Raw genomic sequence first — 23,768 nt, forward strand, 5'->3', positions numbered from 1 at the left:
TAATTATTCAACGGAGGGTGGACGCGAGCTTAGCGCTCTGTTTCCCTTGTACGCGTTTATTTTCCATCTCAAGTCATTTTACGTACAAAAACAAGTTGACATTAGCATTTCAAATCATTCACTTGAAATAAAAAGTTGAACTATTCATAATGCTTCAACATGATTATGGGCGTGTGTAACTGTTTCTTTTCCCTGTGTAATGATTGGTCTGACTGAAATACACTCTTATGTTTATTGTAAATAAAACTCCGCCCAGAAGTTGTTAAAGAGGAAGGCGTCTTGCAATAGAGCCGTACCATTTATTTGATTGGCAAACAAAATTCTATACATGCACTCATGTGTACCGTGTGTCGCAGCTTAAGGGCGTGGCTTAGGGCGGAGTTTCAGCATACGTCAACCGCAACAATGAAACGTGAGCTGTGATTGGCCAAACGATACAGTTGTCGCGCCACAGCGGTCTCTCCTTGGTGTAATGACCGGCGTCGTACAATTGAATATGTTGCGAATCTACTCATGAAACAACGTTTACTCGTATGCGGATCACATTTAACATCGCTGTTGAGCGGACAAAACTACTATTTATACATACAGGACTTGTCGAGCAAGCGGATGATACATATCTTGTATACAGCATGGTGCAGCGCATTGGAAAACTTACATTGTTCATATAGTTTTGAGCTTTTGAAAATGTGCGTATTTAGATCTATATATTTACTTTTATCACAGTGTTTTATTAATCCCTAGGTATACGTATGTATGTATGTATACATACAGCACGTGGTTCGGCTATATGTTTATCATACAATCACTGATACATACAACATTATCCGTGAACCGTCATTGAGTGTTATCATCACCATGTTATCTGCTACTGTTATAACGGGGGCCTACCCAACGGTACCGCTACATTGACGATTTCAGATAAAAATAGGATTTTTTGGATAATTTTACTATTCTATTTTTTATCTTGCATGCGTAATGAGTGATTATAAAATTGTTTACTTTTAAGAATTTAGGGATAAAAAATGTTTGTTTATTTTTCTTATGAGGTTGGAATTTACGGCGTGTGTTAACCGGTATGATGACTCTGTGATAATATTATATATTGTCATTGAAATTATTGTATTTTATTGCAGATAAACTAGTTGGTGATAACGAAATATTGGACAGACCACGGGAGAACTCCCTATTATACAGATCCTCGTTGGATTTTACACGGCTACTCAAATCTTCATCCGACCATTTCGGGAGATAAGCGATCGGGACTTGAGAGTAAATTTTCACCAGTTGTTGTGACTTAACTGTGTCTATTTACGATGGAGGTAACCAGTGAACAACACGCTGCCTCCTGGTTGCGAGGGCCCGAGGCCCCACGGAACTATCCCGAGAACACCTCCGGATTGCTGCCATCAGAAGATATTGGGGACATGTTCACCCCCCATTTTTTGGACTCTAACGGGGGTCACATGAACCCTGCGGGGTATTACCCCAACCCCCGGGCGATGGGATACCGACCTTCTCATGGTAAGAAATTCCACATAAAATTGTTGTAATATCTTAATAAATAGAAATTAACAGGACATAAAAAATGCGATAAATAACAGTTTATAATTTCTGAATAATTCATTAAGTAAACAGATGTCTTTTATAAAGAACCCGACACACAACAAAGATCTTCATGTTTCAGTAAAATATTAAATTGATCAGCTTAAGGAAGTCTACCTGTTGTGGACGATTTTAGAAATTTACAGGAAAGTTAAGGAAATTATTGCTATAAGTGACTATATACAAATTTTCATTTAATTTGAAATTGAAACCTAAATTCTTCTCTTGGTTACATATATTATAAATGTGTCAATGAACACAATATATACAGTATTTTCGAAATATATATCTTTCATTTTTGTATTATTTATTTATATATACACACATACACCCATGTTATACCCAGCTCGGTGTCTCCCTCTAGAGAACTGTAGTTTATCCTTGGTCTGCCAGTTAGTTTCGAAAACGTAAACATTTACATTTTTGTGTCTCGTTTCACGGTAGAAATATTCCTATGATATATTGTAATTGAAGCGAGTTAAACCAGCGGTGTAGGAATTAAAGTATAATCTCTTTTTAACAAATCGCGGAAAGAAAAACAAATACTAAATCGGATTGCAGTATAGTCACAGAGACTTTTACCTGTCTCCGACATAAAAACATACAGACATTCTCTCAGACAGGTGACTTTTGATATTTAGATATACAAAATGTTAGGATGTATTTCTGAATCATTTTGACATTATACGGTGTTCAAGACTTCTATAATTCTGGTGACAAGTCCTACTTCACTTGTGTCCAATTTCGGGTGAAGAGACTGTTGAAAAACGGAAGCTATTGAACAGGATCTGGTCCATGTATTAGTCTGAACTCTTACAGTAGTCTCCAGAAGTCCTACAAGTGTAAACGATCGGTCGACTGCTATATAATTCTCTTTTTCTTGTATATACGGTAGGTCTCTAATTTCAATATAGCATGATCAATAGTAATTTTTGTTTCAAGCGTAAACTTCTCTATGAAGAATAAAACGTGTAATTGTTTAAAATCCAACCAGAAGCTACCTACCAATTAACTTCACTTGATTTCACGGCAAAAAAACTTATCATTTTACAAGACTATAAAAATTATGTAAGCTTAATAAACAACATATTTTTCGGTTAAAATTAAGTTATGAAGTAAAGGAGACAAAAATAAAGGAAACAATTACAAGGGGCATTTGTTTGTAATACAAGTAAATTGTCATTGGAAGAAATATAAATATCATTTAGATTTTATAATGTACAAAATAATTTTTCAATAAAAGTTATTTAGAAATCACTGTCAATGATTTTTAAAACTTTAAAACAACTGACATTTTCACAAAATGTGTTGGTTTAGCACCAAAAAAGAGAAAATCGCTGCCTAAGATAATTGTGTTAATTCGTTGCCTATTTTCTGTCGAGGAAGTATGTGATAATTTGCAGTCCGGCGTCACCAGGGTGTATATTGTCAGCACAACTGTTTCAGCTTCTGACTTCTAAGTATACGCTCACTAACTGCCCCGTCAGGAGCATGGGATACCGTTTCATTTTCAATTTCTCCGACAATTACTCTCAGATTGTTTTACACGGCAAATTAAATACGTCTATATAAATATAGCTGCCTTTAAAACAATTGACATATAAAGGGGTCAATTATGAATTCCTCAATATTCACGGCGACGTTTTCCCCTCGTTCATATAAAACATTTTCCGCGGAGAAATATATTTGGTGTCTGTTGATTTCACTGCTGTTCTAAATCAAAACGAACTATATATAAAACTACCAAGTTTTGCTGTCATTTTCGTAGCCCCTTTCGATGTATTAGAATTAGTTTATTAATTACACTCTCCGGAATTCCAGATGTTTTTGCTGCCAAACGTTTTTAGACGCTGTCACAAATTACTGTAGGTTGTGAAAGTTTTGACTGTTTCAGCAGCGAAGCGATGGGTTTATAGTGCCCAATTGGACCCCCGCTGTATGCTGGTTTCTCCTGACTCCCTGGGACCCAGCAATCTCCCCATGGGCGGGCCAATTAACCCCGTCCCCGGCCTGTCTCGTCCCAGCTCCCTATATCGGGCCCTGACCACGGTACAAACCCGTCTGGTACTCCCTCCTTTAATCCAGACCCTCTTCTGATTCTAATTACCCGCCAATTAATTTAATTGAAAGACAATTTGCCTCAATTTAAAGGTAGAAATCCTACAGTAGAAATGTGTTCCTACTTTTCCACTACATTTCTCAAGCTGCCTTCTCGCTTGTCTTGTACCAATTGAAAGGGAAAAACACACAACAGCACCATGATATGCGCTTCTGTAGAAAATGAACATGAAACCTAAAACCAAGTCATGGAGCGTGGGATTTATCCGTCAAGTCCCCCTTTTACACTCCCCATGTAGGTCAAAAATGAAAAATCTCAAAAATGCCACATTTTTCATGTAAGTGCGAAATATGACTCTTACCAATTAATTTAGTTGGAGAACTTGTCTAAACACTCTAAGGATAAATATTTTTGTGATATAAAAATCATAAATATTAATCATATTTTTGGGGAAAAGTTTTGTGTCAGTGAAAAATGAATATAGGCATGTGTACATGTACCTTATCACACGGTTAATGTCGAAATAAGCTATCTCGAATTCAATAAATATTTTCATAATATTCACAGAAACAAATTTGCTACCATGTACAAACAATCAGTATTGATAGAAAAGTTTGATATCCCTCAGACACGCCACACTTCAAAGCTAACAGACGGAATAATTTGAATTTTTACAATTGTACAAACAAAATAATGATAGAAATAAAACAACATTTACAACTAAATTAATTCTAGGCTAGAATATAAATGATTTGTTTCCACATTCATGGCTTCTTCCACTCGAATCAATTTTTAAAATAAAAATCAACATGTTTTATCTCAATATGTATTACATATATCCCCACGCCATGCAACAATGTAACAGGGTAAAATAACATTAATTGACAAAAACCCAATAACACTAAAATACCTTAAATGCTTGATATATGTTTGTTTTAAATTCCATAGAGTGTTTGCTGTCATTGTATCACTTTTAGATAATTCTAGGAAAAATCTAAATATTATTTGATTTTATAATAAAAAAAGACTTAATGAATCAGAGATAGAACCATATAATACAATATAAAAAAGAAAAAATATCATTACACCTTACGGAGACACGAAATTACTATCCCGAATTAAATTTATAGCTTTTTCAATTGGATTTATATTACATCAGTATTGCAGACGCTAGATGGAAAATGTTGTATTGTAGTATTTAACAAGTGTAATTCATGTTTGAGAAATGGGTTTGAAGGGTCATCTCATATATGAGTTCAGCCTCATTTGAAATGTAATAAAATTTTTAAAAATACATTGTCATGTTAAATGTATCATTTCAAAGCGTTCGCATAATTACCAGCTATATCTTTACAAAGCCATATTGATGTTTCGAATAAAAATATGGCTAGGATTACAAAAATCTATAAGTACACGCAATTGTTTACCATTTAATATGTAAATCAAGAAAGATGTTAATATTTTTGTTTTGATCAGTTACAGGTGGGAGTCAGGTGTGCAGACCACATTTCCACAACCCCCTCCACAGCTGGTTAACTGACAGTAAATCCATGGTCCCCCACGCCGCCCATCAGTGGATGAGTCCCTTCGCTGGCAAGTCACTCTCACACCCAAATCCGGCCGCGCCCCTCTCTGTTCACCCGGCTACCTCAAACGCTTCCAGTTCCTTCAACTTCCCACCTACTCCACCCAAAGACGGTACTCCTGAAAATGTTGCCACATCTACAGAATACACCCCGGAAAACAAACCGTCACAAAAACACGACTCCCAGGAAAATGGCTCTTCCTTCTTTGGTAGTCACGGGGGAAGCCACACCGCACACCCAGTCCCCACGTACCCCTCCTTCGGGAGCTCGGAATACCCCAGCGGCCCCCTCGGTTTCCACGCAGCCAGTGTTTTTAAAGCCACCTCTGCACTATCCCGACCCCGCACAAAGACAAGATCAAGTGCAGGTAACTATACTTATATTTTCAGATTTCCTTTCATATTTGGTATGGAAAAAATATCGTTTATGTAGTATATTTAGGAAGGTTATCGATGCATTTTTTTTATTTCGATCTCAGGGACATATGATTATTTTTATCGTGTTTTATATTCATAGAAACACGTTAAATTAAATGTATAAAAATGAACTAAGATTTTTTATAGCCATACTGGTAATAAATGTCTGCTTTACAACAGTACATGCGACAACAGATCATTAAAGAAAGCTGTAGCAATAATCTACAGATACATTCATACATATATAGTAGGACAAAAGAATAATTCTGACAGTTTAAAGTATTTATAACATGTGACTGTTGTATTTTGGAAATAATTTAGACTTTGATTCAATCTGGAAGGACGTCTTATTTAGTGGTGCATCAGATAAAGCTTAGAAAATTTCCTGTTACTTTTACTTGGTATTAAAGTCCTTGATCTAAACATTGTTGACAACACTCGAGGTGTTCCGGGTTGTCCGGATGACATACGGAGCGACCGGTAGTCGGTTTGATAAATAGTATAAACCTTGGCCGATGTAGTACAACTATATCAGATAACGCGATCTGAAAATATATATATAGACGTAAAAAAAATATATATATATATATATTTTACATCTATATATAATAATATTCTTTTTATTATAACCATGAATGTGAAATAAATTTTAATCACATCAACAATAACAAATGCAATTCAAATGTGATTATTCTTTAAAATTTTAATTGAATTCCCACAGCTAGTCATATTTCAAACAGTCGATCATAGGAGTTCTTTAGCGGGCGTGGCACTGTTTTAGTATCCAACTTTATTTCAAATGATTGTTTTAGCATAACCACCATCCAGCATCAGGTACATTATGAAATATCATGGTGGTGGTTTTATAAAAAGCATATGTTGCCCGTTAGCGTGAAGTCTGTTTCTAATTATGAATAAAGGAGAAAACCGTGTTTACAAATGAATGTGCTTGTGAAGGCGAGATATACTTAGTCAGATTTCGCCTCATAACGCATAAGTGGCCTGTTAATTGATTAACATGTGTAGAAATGTTAAGAAGAATCCCCAGTTAGCATATTACTGACAGCATCAAGTGGCCACTCCTGCAAGACATGCCCGATATACATCTGTTTTCGGATAACAATTATAAAATTACATATCATAACCCGAAGATATTTTATTGTATTTATCGAAATTGATAAAATCTTTTTTAGAAAAATTATTTTGATTTCGACCAGGTTAATATGATTCCACCCTTGTCTAGTAAAGGCCAATTACAAGGGAGGGGGGGGGGGGGGTGTTAAAATGTATTGAGTAGTTCAGAGTTGAACTGACATGGACAGGCGCCCTTACACTCCTTGTCTTTAGTCAGCAGCAAATCCTGTTCTTAGGACAACATTTTTAATTATTAATAGGAACCCATCATTACGCTTCCAATTCTCACAAGGCGTTGACGCATCTGCTGAATCCGATGTTTCTTTGAAATTTAAGTTTAGAATCAATAATTATGAATCCCAGGCGTTCACAGTACAGAAATATATTCCCTACAAATAGTGTAAACGATAGACACACCTCAGTTTTCTAACTGTCAATGGCTTTTTGGGTTTGTCTTCGGAAAATTCTACAAATAAGCGTTTTATGTAAAAATGAAATATAAGTATATGGAGACAATGTGTTAAAAGTGTTTCAATCAATACACGTTTTCAAATATGCACAAGATACACGCGGGCGTTTTCGTTGGCATTTGTGTATTCTGTTGCAGTAAACACGATGAACTTGTGTTTCTATTTAACGAATAGGCGAATTTATTTAATCTAATGAAAAGAGGATAAAGGACGAATTTTGTGCAATGAAAAGGTGAAATTCCTAAAAGTGCTGAGAGTGCTCCTCTCATACATCATTTACTAATTGGCCGATATGCTAGTTACTCTGGTTAAATAGGCGTTTATGCAATTCATTTTTTTTTCTTGAATGGGAAAATGAATTATGTCAACATATCTTATGATGTGATATATGCCCTTAATTCTTTCATAAATCATAAATGTATTGCGCTCGCTGTAGGGTAATTCAACCATGCACAGATTAAACAAATAACTCTTAAATTCTACTAAAGAGGAGTCTCGCCAGGTTTTAAAAGTATTATTAAAAACACCTGTTTACTACTGCTTCTTTATTGAATGGGAAACACTTGCTCTAATGAATATTTAGAATTATTTATAGATATTTTTACTAATCTTATAATAGTAGTAGATTTATGTTCACTGACTCTGGTCACAGTAGGTGCCCATGTCCTGAATTCACTTCCCATAGAGCCCGTGCCTCATCGTCTGACCCGTGCCTCAGTGCGCGGTTGGGTGTGACACCTTCACTTTTCAAAAAAAAAAGTTGAAAATTCAACATAGTGGTCGAGCCGTGAGGCTTATAACTATGGGCCTGCTAATTAGGGAGAGTAGAAAAAGAAATGTATGAGTTTGTGTTAGTGCTCTGTGGGTCAAGTACTACTGGCGACAGGTGGCTGTCAAGACGGCCAGACCTGGCCACCCTAATACAATCCGGACCCGCCATCCGGCTCCGCTCAGTAAAGTACTTATGACTGGTTACGTGAGCCATATGATAGCTTGCCTCCTTATGAGCACAGCAATTAAATGAATACACTCATGATTATATACAAACTGCTTCTATATTTTACATGTACATTTACCGACACTCTCAAGTACTGAACACTTTGTCATAATGAAAAACGAGCAGTTATTTCTCTGATAAAATCGTTTATGTACTACAACGTTGTCAAACTATCTGTCTTTTATTTACAATGTTTACTGGCTTGTTGATATACCCAATTACAGAGGTTTTACCTTTTTCAGTATTTGTTTCAGAAGGAAGAGAGTGCGTCAACTGTGGGGCTACATCCACGCCTCTTTGGCGGAGGGACGGAACGGGGCATTACTTGTGTAACGCCTGCGGTCTCTACCATAAAATGAACGGTCAAAACCGACCCCTCATCAAACCGAAGCGACGTCTGGTGAGTAATTTATTAATTATTATAAACTTGCACACATGCACACACATCCAGGATACACTCAACATCATGATGACTGAAATAACACTTATTTTTATTCATCAGCAATTTTATCATTTCCCCTGCGGTTATTCTAGTTCAAAAACCGAGTTATTTTTCATGGGCTTTAAATTAATTGTTGTCCGAATATAACGCTAATTACGTCAATATCAGTAGAGAGTTTGGAAATATTTTAGCTACGAGACCTAATAATACATTTTTTGGAGGGCTTATGTATACTTCATGTAAATTTAATGATTAGAGTATAAAACATTGATTTATACGTTCCTAGTTCATATATCCCTGGCTCAAATTCATATACCGTAGCAATTGTTAGAAAAATCATAACTAGGAAATACTGTTACGCATTCTCTTTGAGGACACGTCCCGCTGTCGAGGTACACTGTAATACTACCGGATACAGTAAACCATGCAAGTGGAACCCGGACGACAACGGGAACTAGAATTTTAATGAATATGCTACAACAAAGTATTTCCCTCGAGTAATAACACGCATGCAAGCGAGACCATCTAACAAACATTAAAAAAAAACATTTTCACACTTGCAATTATAGCGCGATCGAATTTTTTTTATTATGACGTCATTTACGTTACTTGACGTTATCATTTTTCCGTTTTGGAACGTTGGGTCTAATCAATTGCATGTGTGTTTCTAACGCAATGTGTGTCAGCGTTTGTGGTTTCAGAGACACTGGGGTGTAACTTTATAACGGCGAGACATCCTATATTCCCCACAGCTTTTAACACCCTGTCAGCTAGAAAGCAATATGTTTATTTTCACTCGAGTTTATTCCTTGTCGAGATATGCATGTCGAAAAACGCCCCATTCGTTGAACAAATCGTCAAGACTAACAGGAGAATTTACATACGGCTGATCGATCAATCAACAGCCCAACATTAGCCATTTCTTCATAAATATTTCGTTAAAGATAAGCACTGTTTTCTTTTAATCTGATAAAAATGAAAAGAAAGTTCTCATGTCTCCTGCTACATTTTTACTTTGAGAGAAATCAAGAAAAAAATATTTGGAAATGTTTGTGTAGGGGAGTCAGGGGAAGCGAAGGACATGTATGAAAGAGAAAGGGGATTTGGATGTAGTAGGCTGTATAACACGTAGTAATAGGTACACAGGCGTCTGTGCTTTTTGCTTGGTTGACTGAGGAATTCCCTTTTCGTGACAGCAGGGCCTTTACACGAAAACAGCGGTGGGTGGGCGCTCCTGTCTAGGACTCTAGTCCTGGCGCCGACCAAAAGTCGGATTTACTTCAACACACTCTGTTTGGCTTTAGGGTTACAAGAAAACTTGCTGTGTTATAAAAAAGCGAAATATATATATATGATGACCTCTGGTCAGATTTAGACGAAATGATAATAATGCTGGACATTACAGTCATATCAACGGACACTTGTTAACTTTCTATATATAGATACAATAATCCTATATCGGTTCCCCTTTTCTTATCGACCAGAAGTTTATTTCTTAACAATATATATTTTAACACTTATTTAAATTTCTTTTGAATGCGATAACGGTAGCTAAACGGCACGTGCCATGAAGAGTGTTACGGAGAATGTATAGATTGTATTGATATAAGGATTAGTGAGGAGATACAACAGTAAACGGAACTCTTAATACGGCTGTAGGTTCAATTTGTTTGGTTTGATGTGATAACACAAATAAATCGAGTCCTTAAGACGTGTTCTCTCGGTAGTTGTCAATGGAGGTGGTCTAAGGTGTATTTAATCTCTCGACCCAGCTCGCTGGTAGAAGGCGTGTCTACACACTATCGTACAATGAAAACTTGATATAAATTCATACCGTTTTTATAAAGTAATTGAATTCCACTGAATCGGTCATACGAAAGATAATTCACATGTACATACACACTAATCGCTAACTAATTGTGTTAAACAACTCCCCCATCGTCAACACGTTAACATCGGCATATAAATTCTTCCACAAGTTTTCTAATGCAGTGATACCTCCGGATGAACTGGTCAAGTTTACAAATACATGACTGTTTGATTTCTTTGACCAGCTGTTTACACGTACCCACTCAAATCCCCGTCTCGGAAGTATTTAATAGACTTTGCCTCTATTTCCTTCATAAGTAGAAACTATTTATCTCAAATGGAAGCTGAGCTGGTTGGCACCGGCCCCAACACTCCCCAAGATTCATAACATGCCACAGCGACATAGGAGAGCATCACTCAAATCCTCAGGTTGTTGCCAGGCATATATATGAAACATATATATGATTATAGCTAAACCTGCCCCTGATGTATGAACGTAATAATATTTTTCTTGTCTCTAAAAAAATCTATTAAATGAATAATTTATCGATATGTATTTTAAGAATGATGTGGTGCATGTTATTAAGTGATAATGTAGTTGTTACTCCAATAACAAGTGTTTGAAAAGGCCGATTCATTGTACGACGGTTGTATGGACGGAAACAATATGAATATTTAAACTGTCATAGACGAAATATATATTTTTTTATTTTCCATATCAAACCATTCAATACGTTATTATCAACAACACGTAAAGCTCAGTTGTGAATAATTCAGCCAGAGTTAAAAATTACCGACTCTAAATTTTTTGGTCTTCGAGTGTTTGTGTAAACTCTATTTTTATTTCATAAGATAGGAAAATTATAAAATAAAATATTGCGCTGCAAACCATTAAGAAAGAAAAAAAAAGATGAAAATAATTCATGATATGCAATAATAACATGGCTCAGCTTTATCTTAAACATCTTATCAAATATTTATATATCAATAAAGTATGTCATGTTGACCTGCACGATAGTATCAGTGCCTGGTTAGGTGTCAATATTCGCGTCTTTCTTGTGACATAACAAAAAATATCTCTGTGATATATGCTACAATATATTTTAACTATACATTCAGGGTGAATCTTTGATTCTTTGTATTTCTCTCAAAAAGTCGGAAAAAATCAAAGAACTGAATTTAAAAGTTGGTGACTATTGTCCTTGAGGCAGAGTAGTGTTTCGTTATGTTGGTGTACACATCTGTATCGTATCTGATCAACCCTTGGGCAGGGAATGCATCGTCTCTTTTTAATTTCTCAACAGACAGAGTTCAAATTATAAGGCCTCAGGTTATGATTTATAAAACCGTATACGTATTGTAACGTGGCCCCGACCAATATGCCAACCTAGTGCCATGGCGAAGCACATTTGTTTGTCTTTCTAGATAAATATCACAGTAAGGAACAAACAACATCGTGTATGAACCTTAAAATTTATCTCTAATATGATCACAGCGAAACGAAACAAAGAAATATTTAAAAACAATAGAAATAAATATTTTGTTCCGTTCGACGGGTTAAATGTCGGGCATTTTATTCCTAAGAGATAATATGTTTAAAACAAGACAACCGATATACATTTGATCACCTATAGTCAATTTTCTTTAGATTCAACGTTGAGCAAATACAGTATTGAATGCTATTGTTCCAATTTGATCAGCTAGAACAACGGCTTTGTACACGATCTCTTTAGCAGAGACCAAAGATGGCATATTTACCGATCTAGATTCGAGATTGGAGGTGCAAGATTGGGCGATAAGAAATGGAGAAGTAGACTTCATGTGTACGGTCGACTTTAAACAATCAGATAGATACGATAAGGTGGCAGTTTAAGGCCCAAATCATATCGTTTTATCTAGTGGGACATTTTGATACATTCAAAAGAAAGAAGATACTAGGGTTGTATATATCACAAAATATCCATTAGAAAATACTGAAACAGTACAACGACACGCCATGAGCCGTGACGTTTTCTCGTGACGTCAGACAAAGCACTCGCTCGAGCTTGTTTGAAGTAAATTATGTCATCATAGACGTCTTATCTTGTCCCAATTTAGATATGGACTAAATAATATCAACTAAATCTAACTAAGAAACACACCACGATTTTCAGCTCCAGTGATCAATGTTTAAGAACGAATACAAATGTTTGTTTGTTCGTTCAATTTAAACAAAAATGTAGATGAGGTTCCAAGCAACCTATGAGCCGTGCCATCTGATTTGGTCAAATCGAATAATTGAGATCTGTCTATGAGGCAAACTGTAATTTAAACTTACACAACGGTATCGTCTCGGAGCTGTCAGGAACGGACAATCGTACAATTTGTCGTTGATATTTTTCGATTTTAGATTGTTAATTGACGATTTGAACAATTTGGTATTAAATTATCGTTTTGATTACACCTCGATTGAAATCTAATCATATGATTTTCTATCATCGTCCTTAGTTATCGCTGTAAGCCCGTGGGTGGTATATTTGATGAGGTCTTCAATCGGAGCTAATAAGAAAACGTCAACACTATGGCATAACACAACACATAAAAATAATAAAGAAAAAGTGATAACATCTATTCTAAAACGCAAAATTACAATTTTTTGTATTAATTAATTCTTCATAAAACATACCAAAAATTTTGGTCTGACGTGCAATAAATTTTATTTCAAGTCGGTATTTATTTTTTATCCTGAAGTTAAAATATTATATTTATTATATATATGTGTGTTTGATTTGGGAAATCTTAATACTTTAGAAAAGTGGAAACTATTAATTATCCTTTCACTACTTTCGGCCTTAGGCTATTATAAAACGCTCTGATCAGTTTGTGCAGGCTCCAAGACGGAATAATGCCCTTCTACAATATTAGTTTGTTAAACACGCCGTGTATGGAATACAGCGTTCATAAAGCCCTGAAGAAGTTGAACTTGATAAACAGGCATTTAACAGAATACATTGACACTTTGGAAACAAGGTATAATAGCTGTGTGTAGCCGGTTATAGCCCCAAACAGTTTACCTCTCCTTTACCGGTGGGAATTTGCCAATTTAACGAAATGAATAGTGTTTGTCTTCTTGTTGCTTTAACAAAAATATTTTGGTTTGAAACAATTCGTTCTTTGTGATGCGCCTCCGTACAGCGTGCACCCTACCCGGTAGCACTCCACTCATATTACGCCGCATTACTGATGTGAGCATAGGCCAGACAGGTCACTGTCAAGAATTGTCTTCTTCCGTCACAAAACAAAGATCCGAGCGTGTGCGTAAGATGGGTTTTGTATAGTTATATGTCAAGCGAGGGTAAGAAGGCGTGCGGTTTCCGTCTTCTTTTGTTAAAAGCCATGTACAGGTAAAAGGCGCCGAGTGGTTTGAAGGTTGTATACATTTTACTATCATTTTACATACGAAATTCAAATATTAAATTTTTTTATACTCTGTCACACAGTGGGCCCGGAGGGTGCTCATGTCTTTCTCGAAACAGCATTAGGGGCGCCATGAGTGTCAGCAAGGCGGAGTAGTGATTTTAGTGATATGTTGTAGCTAAAGGGGTAGAGCTCGCTGTTACAGATCATTGACTCTCTCTGAAATGTACATTGAAACGGATATATCCAATATACCACGCTGTATTGTATACATACATACAGAATGTATAGCCGTGGGATAACTCGGCCACACTGAGTTTCCTTATTTTCTTGTTATTTTGTACTGTATAAACTAACACGACATTGCTATCCGCGAGGCAGGGACTTTGTGTGTAAACTTAGATCCAGATCCGCTATGTCTACTGCTCTATAATAATAAACCCGACTCGCATCTCTCTCTCTATCGGACTTAAACCTTGCTATCACCACCGTTCATTAGACAAATCGACCCGATCGTTATAAAATGTTGATGTTTGTTTGTAACAGATGTGAAGTCCTAACGTTGGGAGCAAACCTATTAGGAACAGATTGTACTAGTCCTCCCTATACACCAACACAGTGATTCATAAAATATAACTGTATACAGCTGATCTGTTTTATTTCCACAATTTTTGTCATCATCCATGTATTTGAAATACAAATCTATGATAGTATCTATACATTTTAATGAATCATCCGGCTGCTGATGTCTCTAAATGTGTGAAGTGTTTATCGACAAAATCTATCTTTATTTCTACACATTGTCGTCGCCACAGCCATGTTTTCAAATATTTTTTTGTGATAGATCAAACGGGTACTGATGTGTTATTATCATAATGGTGATTTGATGTTTTCTGTTACAGTCCGCAGCTCGAAGAGCAGGAACAAGTTGCGCCAATTGTGGAACGTCAACAACGACGTTGTGGCGACGTAACGCCAATGGTGATCCAGTGTGCAACGCATGTGGTCTTTACTACAAACTCCACAACGTAAGTCTAACCTTTAATAAGGGCTTATAATTTCTAAAACTGTATTCCAATATTCTAGTGGTATAAATTGGTGTTTCGGACCAAGTTCGCAACTGAGTCAAATTGCCAAAATCAGAAGGCATTCTTGAATTAGGAAGTGGTGGGTGTTAAATTGGCAGAAAGGGTTGGAAGGCGGCAATACATGTTTAGGGTGTGTATCCGACAATCCTACACGAGCCTATAAGGCCTTACTCATTGCTTCAGGGCTTCATCCAAAACTGAGACATAATCGAAGTTGACAAAAGCAAGGGTTGTATTGTATAATCTACAGCTGTGCATGGCTCAAGGTTTTTGTTTTATCGCTCAAATTCGTCGGTGAGTCAAACGTCTGGTGTTCTGTGGTCAGTTCCTGCAGGGTTGATACTGACCATCGGTCACTTATCAGCCTCGCCATCAGACTGGCCTCCAGAAATATGTAATCTTGTTTGTTTGAAAAGATCCAGATATGTCATACACGTCCAGTTCTATTGTGCGCTTGACTGGTTCCAGGTTTTTACTTTGTTTCATGGCGTAGAATACATACCTAACGTCATGCTAAGGAAACAAACATTTTTATCAATTAATCCAATTTTCTTTTAAATACATATGCTAATTTATTTGTCATCATAACTCATTTTGTAATTTATTTATAATTATAAATTATTTAGAAAATTATTATTGTATACTGATCGGGTATGTAATAAAAATAGGTCATTTTTGGCAATTTGAAGTATTATAAATATTGTATATATTTTTTCTGAACACCATATAGATATTTTCTACTAAAATCCATTAGATAGATATCAGCAATACACCTAACGACTTGGCAGTACGCAATTCAGTTAGGTATTAGGGATTCACAAATTTTAAGGTATATGGTTTGTGCATTTAACACTGTAAATATTTCGCGGGGAGAATACAAAACACACATTAGGATATAAGAAATATGAAAAGTATACATCTTGCTCGCTCATTCATGAACAATGATTACTGTCACTTGTCATAAAATTCGAAAAAATACTGCTTACAATTTTAAAAAAAATCTCGAAGCAATTTTATCGGAATATCTGTGGTACATAGCTTTTAAATTAATCGTATTTCATTAAAAAAATACAAAGAATTTTTTACTCATATTATTGGCTGATCAACTATCGAAAAATTTTGATTCAAGATTTCAATTTTGATAATATCATTTCGCAATTTTGTAAAGTTCATTGGAGCAAAAAAGTGTGTTTATCTTGGGTTGACTTTCAATTTTACACTACTATGACGAACAAAGGATTTGTACTCAGCTCCGGCCCCTGTCCCATTAACAGCTCACACTTTCACGTGGGCAAAGATTCGAAAACTAGGAGGTTACTACAACGTTGTAGATGAAAGTGGTGTCGCTATTTTCCGCGCGTAATCGGGCGTGACAGTGCGGCCATGAAGTCATTCTGCCGTACCTGGCACTTTCGGTCCCTCCTGTTTCAAAGCATATCCCCATTACCATTAACTTTTGTCGTTAGCTATGTCGACAACCAGTAAACTTTCCAAAGTTTCGCTGCGAGCTAAGATTTCTCTAGCATTATGTTTCTAAAGAGACATAGCGTGTCTCTACCATGTATTTCACGGACCGAGCGCCATTCCTCAGTCGATCGGGCTCTGGGCACCAATTTTCTTGTCAAAGTTGATACTAGTGACAGACGGGCTTTCATGTATTCTTCCTATACCTTTACATGCGTTCAGTCTAACCGACGTACGTATTTCATTAATAACCATTTTACTTGCTCCTAGTTTTTTTGTATTGGTGTCGGTATACGCATTGAAAATATTAATTTGTTTATTTCCGTGTATACTCATTGAACGGTTATGTCGATCCTCGCCTCCGCCTTGTACCATTGAAAAGGCCTTGCATGAATAACAAAAATAAATTCATGACCTAAAAAAGCGCTGTAATTCATCATTATTGGCTGTAACTATCTGTTCGATAATGACTTCTGTGCTCTGTGTAGAAAACTACCCCTGAATTCACCTAGGAGTTGGGGACAGTTTACAACTCTGGAGAGACAAGCTTCATGCAATTCAGACATGGACTGTTACATCGCAAGAAATTTACTTGTATTAATTGATAATATCGTGAGATTCCGTATAAAGAATGTTATCGTTATGTCTAGTCTTATCGCCTCTAACATCGGTGACTGCCGGATCATAATCATAAAACATAATACATCAATAAATAAAATGACAGGAAAACATAAGACACATCCATTTTTTATGTTAACTTGTACTGTGTTTTCCTGGTCTCGTACGTCTGGCTACAAAGCCCATTTAGTAATCAAATCAGATGTGTTGACAATACAAAGCAGAAATCAACGGCAACTGAGACATACCAACAATCAGTATATATACCCCTCATTATCAACGTCCACCACTAGCTCGCCAGTCATTTGTAAGACAAACGGTGCAGGTAAAAATTAAAAATGAATGAGATCAATAATAGATAGAGATCGATGATCGGTCAGATGGGTTGGTTGGTGGGCTCTAGGGACGGACGATAGAGCGGTGTTACCGAGACTCGACTCACCTGCCTACAGAGTGGCAGGCTGAGCAAGTTAAATGAGCAAATATGATTTATATCTATATTTCTGAACAGGAAGAGTAACACTAGTGGAATCCCAAGGTTGTTTACAGAACTGATAAGTAATTCGACCACAACACTGATACAGATAGATATAAGACACGATAGATTTATAGACGTTCGCAAATGGCAATCTCATGCTCTGATTGGTTCGAACGTGCCGCAACAGTTGTTGTAAACATTTATAATCAACACACATATTGCCGTACGTCTGGTAGCCATTCCACTGAGCTATAAACGCGAGCATCTCATTGTTTCTAATAGCGCAGGTTCCATTAACGCATTAACATTTAGGGCCTATATACAAGTATAACATTATCCATTTTCTACATATCTCGAGACCTGTTATATACGACTGGCTGACGGACTATAGGAAGTGACCACTAGGATCTGAGAATGGAGACAGACAATAGCGTAGCGGGTTTATTCGACCTTAGGTCGGATGGAAAGCGAAACAGACACAACAATTAAATGTATTTGATTTGTAATATATAGAGTTAAATCTCATTTCATTAAATAAGTACAGAGAAAAATGCCGTACCGAAGGTTAAAGTCGCCACCTTTTAAAAACGTGGTCCGGATCAAAGGAACAAAATTCCAACATAAGTATGTACGATAGAAAGTAACAGACTCCTTGGAGTCGACATAAATATTTTACATGGTCGATTGGATTTCAATTTTCGGTCTCTTCTCCATTTAAGAAGGGAGCTCTCATTTGCCCTTGGTGTACATCACCTTTGTACCTTTATTCTCGAAAGAGTTCTAGTTATTTCCACCCCAATCATTGCAATATTATATTTACTACAAACATGCCTTAGTGATCAGCTTCTATAGGGAATATGACATAATTACACGATGAGGCCTTTTTTGAAAAGCAACAGCCTAGGGGTATTAGTTTCCCTTCATACAACCTGTCACAGAGTACTAAATAGTCGAACCAGTTTTGTCGAGAGCTTGCCTTTTCAGTTTTGTCTACTTTTAAATTCAAACAACGGTATTGATTTCTCTACATTGAAGAGTTCACTAAGGCCAACAACTGCGGCAGTTCCGGTTTCAGCTCTGTGGCGACATGAAGTACATAACTTGCATAGCTTTTCAGAAAATGTACAAGCAAACTTCTCTCCGTTTACATCGTTCTATTATGAGTGGGAATTTCATACAGAAGCATTTTTGTGTATCGGATGAGGGTTTTTTTTTCTACTTTTATAAATAGAGAAATAAAATCGAGTTAAATTTACAACTAGCGTTCCCATGCAATATATCTGCAGTTTTACTACACGATATGGAGGTCACACACCCGATCTGATTTAAATCTCGTGTCAGTCTGTCATTACCAGACTGTCGATGCATTCCCGAAACACGGCATTCACGATCTACCATTGATCTGAAATTAAATGTAATACATGGAACAAAAACACTTTTATACTTTAAAAACAAATTTGTCGATCATTTAATTCGGCACATTGAACAGGTAATTTTAGTTTCTTACATAATTATGTTCAACTTATATCAATCTATTGTGGAAGAGAAAGTTATTCACGGAAAAGCTCGCTATTAATTACGTTATCAGTTAGTTTCTGCTAATTATAGCTCATCATGGTTTCACGGTCAGAAGGTTCCGAACTCATTGGATTTATTTCGAGATGTTCCCGATAACGAGGCCACCGGCAGAGAAAGTACAGTTGTGACAGAATAGGGACAGACACTGTCTCGACTCCGGCGACATATACACGGCTAGAGTGAAAAAATTCAAATGTTTTGAAACTCATGCTTTCAACTAGAACATTTATCTGTAAACATTTTCCCTATCCTTATATAAATATTCCTTATTTACGAGTTCACAATACCGAATCCCTGGTTATGATTCAGCGGTACGTTATTATCTTGGCACAAATAATTGCTACAGTGGTTGAAAGGTTCTTCTCCATTATATCATGGCAATCCTCTTTGGGGTTGGGAAGCAAATTAATTGTGGCCCGTGCCTTACACATGTCTGTGAATAATGATTGTGAAAAATGTCGGTCCGACCAACAGGTAACACTGAGACTACAGTTAGAATTGACTGCTCGTGGTCCGTGTATAACCGGCGGCCGTAGGAACAATACAACTCGTATTGATTCTTATAGGGAAAACCATTGACTTTTCCTGAAAAAAAATAATTTATCAAATGTGACTGGCAAGGTAGAGCGCATTAACATGCAGACATAGCTTTGGTTTTAAGTCGGTCGGTGATTGGTTTTCGATTCACAGTCTAGATCATCAGCGATATGTTACTATTACTTACATATCAGGCTTTGTCACGACGAGGGTTTTATGTTCAGGGGATTAAAACCAACTATCATGCCAATATTTCTACCCTTCAGAATCAATCAGGATCTTCTCCATATGGAATATTTGCAACTTCAGGCAAATGACCAAAAGGAATGTATAGCACGGTAACTTAAAAGCTCGGTGATTTTTCCAGCAATAAAAATTAAACCTGGATTAAAATGACAATCTGTGCTCCCACAGGAGGAAGGAAAATGATGTCTCTTGGCAGAAAATGGCGATCGTTTATTTTCTATTCAGTCAGTAACGATTTAGGTATCTGGTGTTGCCTTCCTTTGTCCACCCGATATAAACACGACCCGGACTGTCCTGATTACCGCACCATGAGGTAGCGCTACCTGACAAAGCTAAATGGCTGCTCATCGACAATCGCGCACCGACCACACGTTAGCAGAGGGCAATCAGCTAACATGATGATCACTTAAGATAATTAGGCTGCGGATCTCGTACAAAGACGGGGTTTTGCCTCTAGTTACCCATGACAGCTTTGTGCTTAGTTACTGCAAATGTTGGTTTAGGGACATTGTATCAGCCTTCTGGTTCAATGAACAGACTTTTTCCGTGTGTGGCTCGGATGAGGGTTGTCACTGCCCCACTAACAATCTATGTGACAAATCGCATTACATCAAGTCGACAGAGTCCAAAGATCTTCCAGTCAAAGTGACAACTCCCTGACATGGTATACTTTACCGTGTGTCTCCCTCACCCCTTATGCTCCCCACGAGATGCCCTGACATTGTATCCATGTTTTTGTTCCTTTGTAGACATTTCAGAAAGGCATGTCGGGGTAATTTTTCAGTGTAGTTCTGGCATCGGGCCCCCGTCGCTTCAGATCCTCCTGACTGTTCCCTTGTTTATGTGAAACGTCATTGTCTTCAAAAGTAACCACAAATTAGCGTTTTCCTGACGTAATTGGTAACGATTTCAAGTTTCAAATAAAACTAAAATATAAGTCTGATTCAATGTTCGTAAAACTGCATTGTACTAGTACTGGACGACAGGTCCGACATGTGGGCTGGCCAGGAGTGCCGAGAAATATGTTTTAATTACCGTGGGGCTGTATGTGAAGAATCTGACCGAGTTGGCAGTTTGACTCTTTGAAAAATGGTTCGAACAAACGGAGCTGTCAGGAAATAAAACAAGCAAATTGATTTGGTGTAGAATAGTTCTGGTTAGCGTTACACTCTGTCGGTGTTATATGAAACTTGTCATTGTTCTTCAGCGTTGTGTAACGGAAACCGTCATAAATGTAGCCAGAGATGAGATGGGTAAATATCACTTGTGAATAGGGCGATGGTAGTCACAGACATAGTAGCTAATGATTTGTGTGTTTTATACTTTACAGGTTAACCGACCGCTCACTATGAAGAAAGATGGTATTCAGACGAGGAACAGGAAGATGTCAACTAAAAGCAAGAAGAAGGGAAAAGGTATGCAGATGGCCGACTTCCTGAAACCACTCGACAAAACCTTCGGTGGATTTCATCCCAACATGAATGCTATGCACGCCCCAATGCCAACATACATGGGCGGTAGCTCGTCGCTTGGAGGGTCGTACATCTCCCCGGGATCGTCTCACATGCAGGGAGCAGGAGGTATTGGACATGGTAGCCTTGGAGGAGGATTCAATAACTTTTCATCATCCATACCATCAAGTTTTGCATCATCATTTTCAAGTATTCCAAGCATTTCGTCGTCAGGCTTTTCCTCGGGATTAAACTTATCCACGACAACAAATATGGTGGGCGCGATGGCGTGAAGGTGATCGGTAAAAAACCCGCCGATAAGTGCACGTGAACAATAACGCGCAAACTCCGGTCAGCACAGGCCGGGGTCAATAATAGCGTACTCAGGATGGACGGCGCTCCGGCCTCCAGAGGCCTACGCTGGAGCGTCAGGGTCTAGTGGGAAAGTGTGTTCGTTAGATCGTGAACCGGTGCGTTTTTTCTTTTGCCTGAAACACTCTAGCTAATTCCCTTGGACAGAACACAGTCTGTCATACGATACCCTCGCTCACGAGAGGTAACGAGAAAAAATATACGAGAGCTGTTTCATCTAATCCTGAGAAATGACAACATAGGTGTTTCGAATGCGTGCGAACGTCTCATCTACAGTGGAAGGATCTCAGTCACGAACTACCACTGCATAGAAATATTGTTATTGCCACGGATTATGACAATGCTGGACTCTATCCGGATCTCCGATTTCACCAGCGCTCACCTTAACGTGATTTCTTTGAACAGTAAATCTAGGTAGTGATATGTGTTGTCGTCGTGAAGGTGACATGGAGGAACTCTCTCGGGTAAATCGACCCAGTGGTGCCTCATAACCACACAGGAGGGTCAGCTCGCGTCCCGACCTCAGCATTTCACGTTTCATAGACTATGGCGGACTGCTGTAGGTCTCGATCACTCCAGACTTTAAAAAACACATTTTGAATTCTTGTGTTATTGTAGAGGGATGGTAAAGGACTGTTGTTGGCCCTGTACTTCGTCAACTAAATGGTGCTTGTCCTAATAAACACTGTGTGTGGATTGGTTGAATAACTGTTGCCTAATATGGGATTACTGTAGTATGGCTAGATCACGCGACATTTGGGCCGCTAACCATTAACACTAATAGACTGCGTTCAGCTAAAGTGCAGAATTGTGTTTTTGCTCAAAATGAGGAGAATTTTTCAATTAACAATATATATAAGTAAACTGACCATTGTTTTCATTGCATTTTCAGATTTCATGTCACTTGTAAATATTCTATTTATTATCGTTGGTTGAGAGAGTGGTGTGCCGAAGAAAGACAGTGATTAACATAACATTTATAATTATACTGAGCTCGTTTTCTAGTCCCACAAGTCTGAACTGGTTACGGTTATATAAAATTTAATGTGTTGTAAGAATCAGGCATATCCCGAGTGCTAGACTAGATATAGAGTGACGTCATCACGATGACGCATTTCACTTCCATTAGTGAAGTGACGTCATCATGATGATTACTCGCTCCCGTTTGTTATTGGTGGAAGTGTCACAGAAATTTTGTATGTGTGCCTTTTAATAATAATGTTGTACATTAAAGAGAGTAAAAAACCGGGAGGGCAAACTCGTCCTTCAAATATACTTCTGTAGATGTATTTATCCTTGAACGGATCTACTTGAAATCCAATGTACAGTAGTAGATTAGTTTGTTCTCAGTCAGGGTACATTCCATGTCGAAGGCGGACAGCACTGGCGAACTTACTACGCAGCTTTCGTATGAGGAATGTTGTATGTCTAGCATGGTCAAGATTGTACTTCAACTACATCAATTTATAAAATATGTTCTTAATACAACAAATTTATGTGCAATATTTTTTATCCATGACAAAAATCAAACGCAAATCCCATCCATTCAAATATGATTCTGTTTTATTATTTATTTATCAGAACTCCGGTTTGATAATTGAAAATCAACAATGTTTTTGTTCAGTTATATCAGTTTTAAGGAATCGTATGATTTGGCCATGTTGTACATTTCTTCACTATTGTGGACATAAAAAATATTGTTAGCTATTTTGCTGTTTTATGCCGTGTATAATTAATTGAATGATAATGTATAATTGAAAAAAAATCAGAATTTTCCATTATGACAAATAAAAAAAACAAAATAAACAAAATGTGCACTCTTTGTATTTATTTGATAGACTAGTGTGTCGTTTCACAGGAACAGAATGTAACCTAAATACAACAACGTACATATGGTTATGATACAAACGTACAATACATATGAGACATTTTCAGTAGGCAAGGGTTCTGTTGTGTAAATATAAATATGCATTTTTTCTGCATCCATTTTATTACTATGGCAATGTTTCATAAATTTTCAAT

General features: G+C 37.1%; 1 protein-coding gene across 4 annotated transcripts; it reads left to right on the top strand.

Moving 5' to 3' along the window:
* The first annotated feature begins 555 nt into the window (after positions 1-555).
* LOC132549280 (transcription factor GATA-3-like) lies at positions 556-23,475 on the top strand. Of its 4 annotated transcripts, none has more exons than XM_060213196.1 (6): positions 556-689; positions 1,137-1,524; positions 5,141-5,617; positions 8,510-8,667; positions 14,817-14,942; positions 21,254-23,475. In XM_060213196.1, the coding sequence occupies exons 2-6, from the start codon at positions 1,317-1,319 to the stop codon at positions 21,665-21,667; spliced, it is 1,383 nt and encodes a 460-aa protein (XP_060069179.1). In that variant the 5' UTR covers positions 556-689; positions 1,137-1,316; the 3' UTR covers positions 21,668-23,475. The 4 variants fall into 4 exon arrangements, with proteins under 4 accessions (XP_060069179.1, XP_060069182.1, XP_060069181.1 ...); XM_060213199.1 differs by having other exon boundaries at positions 8,522-8,667; XM_060213198.1 differs by having other exon boundaries at positions 5,147-5,617.
* The last annotated feature ends 293 nt before the right edge of the window (positions 23,476-23,768 follow it).

Source organism: Ylistrum balloti, unplaced genomic scaffold, assembly GCF_031769215.1.
Source record: "Ylistrum balloti isolate Yb309-2 unplaced genomic scaffold, AGI_CSIRO_Ybal_v1 Utg370052, whole genome shotgun sequence".
Taxonomy (NCBI): domain Eukaryota; kingdom Metazoa; phylum Mollusca; class Bivalvia; order Pectinida; family Pectinidae; genus Ylistrum; species Ylistrum balloti.

Excerpts from the sequence above, each read along its gene's own strand:
- LOC132549280 (XM_060213196.1), top strand. The coding sequence starts at position 1,317 with ATGGAGGTAACCAGTGAACAACACGCTGCCTCCTGGTTGCGAGGGCCC. Across the intron at positions 1,525-5,140 it reads GGGATACCGACCTTCTCATG|TTACAGGTGGGAGTCAGGTG; the intron begins GTAAGAAATTCC and ends TGTTTTGATCAG. Across the intron at positions 14,943-21,253 it reads TTTACTACAAACTCCACAAC|GTTAACCGACCGCTCACTAT; the intron begins GTAAGTCTAACC and ends TATACTTTACAG.